Source organism: Mastomys coucha, unplaced genomic scaffold, assembly GCF_008632895.1.
Source record: "Mastomys coucha isolate ucsf_1 unplaced genomic scaffold, UCSF_Mcou_1 pScaffold23, whole genome shotgun sequence".
NCBI lineage: Eukaryota > Metazoa > Chordata > Mammalia > Rodentia > Muridae > Mastomys > Mastomys coucha.
In genome coordinates, this window is record NW_022196906.1 from 98,749,756 (window position 1) to 98,758,060 (window position 8,305).

Consider the following 8,305-nt stretch of genomic DNA (forward strand, 5'->3'; position numbering starts at 1 on the left):
CTTTTCCTTTTTTGTTTTTGTTTTGTTTTGTTTTTCGAGACAGGGTTTCTCTGTGTAGCCCTGGCTATCCTGGAACTCACTCTGTAGACCAGCCTGGCCTCGAACTCAGAAATCCGCCTGCCTCTGCCTCCAAAGTGCTGGGATTAAAGGCGTGAGCCACTACTGCACAGCTTCATTCTTCTAAAGTTTAAAGCCCAAAACTTTCTTTGCCATCGCTAGAGTCAACTGTTTAATCCATTGGCAAAGTAGGGCCATTTGGAGACGGAACCATAGATATAGGTATTGAGTCTTTACCCGGAACGCATTGAGCAACGGACCGGAAGTGGCTCGGCTGTGCTTTTCCTCCGCAGAGGGCATTGGCGTACTAGAGGTGTGATTGCTGTCCCAGGGCTACTACGAACTCCTGGTGTTTGTGTCGGGGACTTGCTGCAAGCTCCGCGGCGGCGCGGCAGGAGGTGTCGCGAGCCGAGCCCTGCCCGCCATGACTTCCATGCCGGGTTGGAGGCTGTTGGTGCAGACTGGCGCCCAGGTGCTGGGCTGTGGCGCCGGAGGCCTAGGTGCTGCCCCAGGCTTAGGGAGCAGGTGGGTATGGGCAAGAGAAGGGGTGGCAGGGTGCGCCGCCCACAAAACTGCGTCCTTGAACAGAGATTTGGCTTGGCGCAGAGGGTTAGAATTGGAAGGGGCCATGTGTTCAGGGGTGTAGCATAGAAGATTCAGAAAGCATCTTTTTTGTTTGTTTGTTTTTGTTTTTTTCGAGACAGAGTTTCTCTGTGTAGCCCTGGCTGTCCTGGAACTCACTCTATAGACCAGGTTGGCCTCGAACCCGCCTGCCTCTGCCAGTGCTGGGATTAAAGGCGTGCACCACCACTGCGCTTGAAGGAGTAGTGGTTTTTGTTTTAATGTTCAAGGAATTAGGGGTTAGCCACAACTATTATCAGCAGCAAAAATGTCGCCCAACTAGCTGCTGTACTGTACTGGACATTGTGTTTGTTTTGTGTCATATTAGGCCTTGTGGCCTGTGAGCAGGCCACTGTCGTCATTCAGCTAATAAGTTCTAAACTGAAACTTTCTGACTACCAACCAAAGGAGACTGCTCGAAGGTTTATTTAGGTTCTGACCCACCCTGTGCAAAAATTAAACACACTTCCTTCCTTGCCCCAAGCCTGCTCAGTGCCTGCTTAGGCGATAGCTGGACAGAGGTCGTGTGTTTTGTTTTTTAAACTGCATATTGAGTAGTGTCCTTAACATTGGCGATGCCGTTGCAGGCAGGGGGCCCACTTAGAGAAAATTCAGTCGCCACTCCATTAGTTATAAAACTGTCAAATACAGGTGTATTTGGGTTAGTAGCCTCTCATGTGTTTAGGTAGGATTGTTTATTGTGGGTGAAAAGAGAAATATAGCCTTTAGGGTAACCATTCTTGGTTAAAGCAGACGCCCCGGTGTTAGTATAAGAACTGTTGGGGAAAATAGACAGTCCATACCATTCCCTGAGACCTTGAGTGCATTATCTAACTGTAGTCTCCCCTACATTAAATGGAAATAATGATTTTTTTTTTTCAGAAAGAACACCTTGCTCTTTGTTAGAAATCTGCACAGCAATAGTTGTACTTGGTGGGATGAGCATCTTTCTGAAGAAAATGTCTCGTTTGTCAAGCAACTGGTCTCAGATGAAAATAAAACCCAGCTGACAAGTAAACTGAATCCCTTGAAAGATGAACCATGGCCTGTACATCCTTGGGAACCAGGTGATGTGTAGGGATTAGAGATGTGACCCCTTAATTACAGCATGGCTGGATGCATGAAAATGGTGACCGCTGTATACACATGACATCTTGACTTTGCATTTCTTGATTGTGTCTGTTTCATTCTGCTTTGGTCTGCCAGCTTATTTGTTTCCAACCTCCTCATCTGCTGCTAGTAAAAGACCTCAGGAAAGTGCTTTGTACGTGAGAGGAGAAGCATTCTGCACATATTGTCTTCCTCTAGATACAAAGGCTATAAAATGAAAGGTAGAAACCAGGAAGAAGAGGCTGGAAAATACAGTGTAAAATGTCCTATGTTAATACAGCCACTTTCAATTGGGATGCTTGTGTGCTGTTTGGGCAAGCATAGTTCCAGAATCAGCTGTCTGTGTAGAATACTAAACCCATTTGGGGCCAGACCAAGCAGGACGAGGCTTTTCCTATGAGCGTGTGTTCTCTGGAGTTATTGAGACACTCGGATTGTTTAGTGACAAAAGTTCAAGTCTAGCCTAGCTCGAGCTCCTGAGTTTCCAGCTTCCAAGTCCAGAGTGCTGAGCTATAGGCATACACCTTCAGACCTGGCTTACGCATTGCATGAGCTCAAACTCTGGGTCTTGTCCTTGCAAGGCAGGCACTCTGCCAACTGAACTCCATTGCCAGCCCCAAAAGTTCTTTATAGAGTACAGCTTAATGGAAGAGAACTGTGGCATGTATGTAGTATGAATTTGAATAGATGTTTTCTCAATGATAATGCTGGACAGGAACTACAAAAGAATAATAATGGAATTATACATATTAATACTGTCTTTAACACTGTTACTTTAAAACTGAAATGTTAGAATTATATTACATTTGCTAATTTTACAAACATTTATTAACTACCAGTATATTGTACCTGATACAGTTGAAGGTAATTTACATCTCTAAGTAGCCTTGAATATATTATATTTGTTGGCAGGTTCTTCCAGAGTTGGCCTTATCGCCCTGAAGCTGGGCATGATGCCTTTATGGACCAAGGATGGTCAGAAGCATGCAGTCACATTACTTCAGGTAAGAAAACATACATATTAGGGATATGTATGTGCCAAGATCTGTGTGTATAACCTGTAATGGTTGAAATGTGTATCCCAGACAGAAAACTGTGTGATAAAGAAGAACATAACAGATGATAGTAAAGAGCTTTGCTTCTAATGGTTCCAGGAAAGTTGACAGTAGCCTAAACCAGTTTTCTCATAATGGGATTAGAATACCTGGAGTAATGCCAAGGCAAAGTAGGGTGGTATAGATCCTCACAGATCCTCCACTTAATTCATTCTTAGAAATTATCTCAAGCCCATCATGTTCACAGCAGTCCATTCAGGCCCTGGCTGTAATTGTGGTCTCTTTGCTGACTCTGAGTGGACTCTGCCTCCTCTGTTATACTCCCGAATCAGTTATTGTGTGATGGTTAAGGACTCAGGCTCTGAGGCTGAGTCCTGGCTTTGCCACTTACTATGTTCCTGAGTGCTCTAGTCTCTTCTCTAGAAGAGGAACGGTTAGGCCTCACTGCATACTGTCACCGTGAGGACCACAAGAGATGACAAATGTCAGCTCCTAGAGACAGTGCACAGTGTCTCGAAACTGTCAACTGCTTTCACTGTAGGAAAAGCACAGATGAAGTTAGACCATTACTCTAGATCATTCTGGATAGCTCAGTGTCCCGGGTCTAATCTCAGAGGTGTAGTGATGGTTAAAATATAGGCTGTGCACGCTTAGAGTACTAACAAGGTACAGAGCCTGTGACCCCTTCATGAACTACTATGGTCTGAGTGTGGATCAGTAATGGCAGACTGGTACAACCACACACGAAGCAGTTTATTACTGTGTGTCAAGTTTAGACCTATGAGCATGTGGTCATTGCCTCACTGGGTTCTCTGGGGAGTCCTGGAAGGTATATACCATGGTTCTTCTTCAACACTGTCTCAGGCAGCATCATGTTGAATACCCTAGAACTGGAATCTCCTAAATGGTCATCGGTGTGGAAAACAAGTGACTCATGACCCATTCATACAGTCTGTATGCAGTGAATAGAGGTACACATAATCATGACCCATTCATACAGTCTGTATGCAGTGAATAGAGGTACACGTAATCATGACCCATTCATACAGTCTGTATGCAGTGAATAGAGGTACACGTAATCATGACCCATTCATACAGTCTGTATGCAGTGAATAGAGGTACACGTAATTATGACCCATTCATACAGTCTGTATGCAGTGAATAGAGGTACACGGAACAGAAAAGTGAGCTTTGCAAATGCAGTGTTGAGTAAAAGGCAGCTCTTCTTATTTAGCCAGAGGTTTAAAGTCTGGGTGAGTCTGGACTGGGGCCTGGGGCCACTGTTACCATATTTCCAGGGGATGCTCATGCTGATTGGGGTCTCAATTTGAGAAGTGAAGACTAGGGAGAGGCAGAGTCTTGGGATTATAGCTCTTCTTCAAAAGTTCTTATTTTTGCTGTACACTTAGGTTTTGTGTGTGTTATATTTGACAGTTTCAAAGATTTGTGTATTTTAAGATTGCAGCTGGTGTTAGAGGGATAATGAGTTAGTGACTCTGGAAATATAATTGGCCTAGGCACTCATTATGGCTGGTGGCTCATGTTGCAAGCTCAGGTTTTGTGTTTGTTTTCAGGTACAAGACTGTCATGTGTTAAAATACACTCCCAAGGAAGACTATAATGGAAAAACAGCGGCCCTGACAGTGGGTGGGAAAACTGTGTCACGCCTCTATGTAAGTCTGTATTTTCATTCCTAAAATACTGCATGTTATTAGTTTCAGCTCTACATGCATTCGTGTTTGCAGAATGTTCTGTAGTCACAGACTGACACTTACCCTGAGGACTCTGTCTGGGGAGAGGCAGGCTCGCTGAGATTTCGAGTTACCTAGACTTCACTAAGCTGTAGTGTTTGTACATCTGTGAAGAGGAGATTAGTGTACTACCTTCCTACTGGGCTTATCACAAGGACTGAATGAGCTTCCTCTAATTGCCTGGACTGCCATACATGCTCAGTACATCATGGGTTTATTTGTTTGATTTTGGTTTTTTAATTTGCTATAGGGTTTTTCTGCATAGAAAAATATAGATGTTTTATCCTTTTTTTCTTCTATGAAAAAAAAATCAACTCTATACTTAAAACCAGAAGTTCATAAAAGTTATTGTTATGTATTTTAGAAGGAACTTTCTGTGTTTGGGATGCATATGAATCCACATCAGATTTTTTTTTTTTTAAACAGAGCATTGTTTCCTAAATGTTAACAGAATTCTGACTGTGTAGCTTGTTAGAAAAAGCTCCCAGTTAATATCTTCTGCCCAGACTAAAATCTCAAGGGCGAGTAAACACGTCACTCATCTCCAAACATATTTAGTTTTTCGTTGTCATTTATGAAATAAACATGGGCAAAAATGAAGATGTAACCATCCTGTCTGTCCCAGATAGCACATATTTCTTGCATGCTCCTACGTGACTTTGCCTAGGGAGACTTGAATGAGCTCACCTCAGATAGGGAACATGAGGTATTGGGATCACATGGAGCAGTATAGGTGAGGGGTGCACACAGGAGAATGGGCAGCTCAGCCCAGCCCAGGCTTGGTGACAGCTAAGAGTCAGCGAGCCTGCAACTCTACATGAAGTGTGGACAGCTCCAGCAGGCAGCTGGGCTGACCAGGGTGCCGGAGTTGTCTGCTCTCTCCATGGCCTTCCAGAGGGCCTGTGAGTCATCACGAGCACCATTCTGCTCTGAGAGACCTGGAGGCTCATTTACTCCTGAATCTCATAGAATGTGTCACTCAGGAGATTGGTCCATGCATGTATGTACTTGCCACAGTTAACTTATTGAGTGCTTACTACATGCCAGGAGCATGGCATGAAGACTCTTGCACTCTTTATCACAGTAATCATTTCAGCCTCTGGGACAGAGCAGTGATGTTCTGTCAGGACTTGACTGACCACTGCTAAGAACAGGACAGACCCCATGACCTTACATACCTGATGTTTCTGGATTCTAATCCCCTGAGAACTCTCGAGCTGCTAAGAGGGATGAAAGCCAGCCCATAAATCAGCATAAATCCTGCAGAACTGGAGACAGCCAGTTTGGAGGAGAACCCGTGCAATTCACAGGAGGAGACCAAGAAGGACAGTGGGTGTTAAAGGGATGCTGTGGGAGTCACTTCTTTGTTTTTATACAGCTGATGTCGTTTCCATTATCAATTTTGTAAATCTATGACCTTATAGTCCTAACATCTATATATTAACCATCATATTTGGACAATTTATTCTACTCTAAAAGATGTATCAATAAGTGATTCTTCAGACATAGCAGAAAACAGGGCTGAGAGATGGCCCAGTGGGTAAGAACACTAGCTGCTCTTGCAGAAGACCCAGGTTCAGGACCTAGCACTATATGGTGGTTCACAGACATCTGTAACTCCAGTTCCAGGACATCCTAATGCACTCCTCTGTCCTTTTTCAAGCACTAGGCATGTACGTAGTACATGTGCATACATACAGGCGAGACATACATATATAAAAATGAATCTACATTATTTTTAAAAATTAAATAGGAGGCGATGGGGACATGGTATGTAGGCAGAGCTCTCATCCTGGGCTCCTCCAGTCACTCCTCTTCACCTCCACCTCCACTACATCCTCCTTTTTAGCATCCTTCTTTTACTCATAAAGATAGGATTTGGAGATCTCTAAATTCTTTTCCACTTCTGAAATTTATATCCGTTCTTAATCCTTTAGCTCTTAAAGAAAATGTGCTCGGGAGCACAATTTAGTATAGTCTCTTTTCTGTAATGATGAAGATGTGTTATTGATCAAGTACTAACAGTATTTGCAAAATAGCATAATCCTTATTAATACTTTTTTCAGAAAGGTTAGTATTCTACTTCTATATTCAGGATTGCCATTCCCCTCCCGTCTGTATAACCCTTACAGTGTTGTTAGCAATGAGTGTGCAGCACAGTGGGAATCTGGAGGGCCGAGTGCTTTGTCTTACATTGTGGTAGATGCTCACCATTCAGCCTCATAAACTTTAAGAACTTTCACTTCTCAAAGGTCTGTTAGAGAGAGAAGGGGATTAGAGAGGGTGGCAAAGGATAAGAGGTGGGTGTGCGGGGAGATGATCAAAATGAGTGTGATTGTCACCGTGAGACCCACTACCCTGTATCATTAATGTGTACTAATAAGAAAAAGGAAAGGTTACTTTGCCAGTGTAGGAAGCGCTCAGCATTTATAATTAAAGTGTTTTTGTTTAAAAAGAAAAGAAAATTTACAAACTAAAAATGTACCAGCCACTTACAGGTTAGCCCTCAGGGAAGCTGCATTTAGGCTGGCTATATAGACGGTTTGTTTTTCTCTTTTAGTTTGCTTTTTTTTTCTCAGGAGCTAAGAATATCAAATATTTTTTATGAATATCAAATATTGAATAGTTGGGCACTCAAAATAAGTTGATTAAAACAGTTTTATTCATAATAAGGCTAGAACTGTTTTTAATCTGCAAAGAATTTACACTTCTAAAAAAGTAGTCTAGTTTGTTTTTGCTATTTTTGTATCTTATAAATAAAAACTGATGTGGTGCATAGCGTCTCTTTGTAAGAACGTGAAATGGCCCTAAAAGTTGATTAAATCAGTTCATCATGGGAGCAGAGCAGTGCTTTCAGTGTAGGAAGGATCACTGCTGAGGAGGTCTGCAGAAGGAGACTCAGTGTCATGGATGGCACTACCCACATGTGACAGTGCTGTCAGCCTCTAAGTTGCCTTTTGAAACATTTATTTGGAAGTTCAGCAAGGACGGGGGCAGGCCAAGCAGACTGCTCCAGCTCCAGCCGGGCATGGGCTTTGCTCATGACTATGACCTAGTTTTAGAATATTGTGATTTTAGTTGAAACAGTTATTCAATTTTAGGGAAACTGAAAAGACAAACATATATGTTGTCTTAATTCTTTTTATCCTGGAGTCTAGTATTAATGTAGGTTGTGATGTTCATTTTAGCTATTTGTACCAAAACAAAAGGGTTTCTTCTCAGAAGTTTCTTGGAATACTCTAAGTCTAATGTTAATAAAATAACATTGTGCTTGATAAACCAACTCAACTATGTGAATGTCGAAAACAAATTTGAAAACTTTTAAATGAAATACATTTGAATTTGAAACACTAGGAAAGTAATTTCAAGGAACAGACTTATGGAAAGCCTCTCTGCTCTTGTAGAAGTGAGTGTGAAGGAAGGCGGAAAAGAGCATAGGAGCTTTCAGCAAGTGAGAAGGGGAGGGCAAAGAATGATAGAACCTGTCTTTTAGAGGGAACTGAGGAACAATAGCTTCTCGAGAGAAAATATTAACTGCACAGCCCCTCAGAGCAGCAGTGCTCACTGCACAGCCCCTCAGAGCAGCAGTGTTCATTGCACAGCCCCTCAGAGCAGCAGTGCTCACTGCACAGCCCCTCAGAGCAGCAGTGTTCACTGAACAGCTCCCTCAGAGCAGCAGTGCTCACTGCACAGCCCCTCAGAGCAGCAGTG

General features: G+C 42.9%; 1 protein-coding gene across 1 annotated transcript in view; it reads left to right on the forward strand.

Moving 5' to 3' along the window:
• Nucleotides 1–317: 317 nt before the first annotated feature.
• Mrpl3 (mitochondrial ribosomal protein L3) overlaps nt 318–8,305 on the forward strand; it is a 24,602-nt gene continuing 16,614 nt past the window's right edge. Inside the window, exons 1-4 of the mRNA XM_031344377.1 lie at nt 318–582; nt 1,561–1,745; nt 2,701–2,792; nt 4,418–4,516. Of these exons, the coding sequence (XP_031200237.1) occupies nt 482–582; nt 1,561–1,745; nt 2,701–2,792; nt 4,418–4,516 (477 nt within the window). The 5' untranslated portion in view covers nt 318–481. The remainder of the gene's footprint in view (nt 583–1,560; nt 1,746–2,700; nt 2,793–4,417; nt 4,517–8,305) is intronic.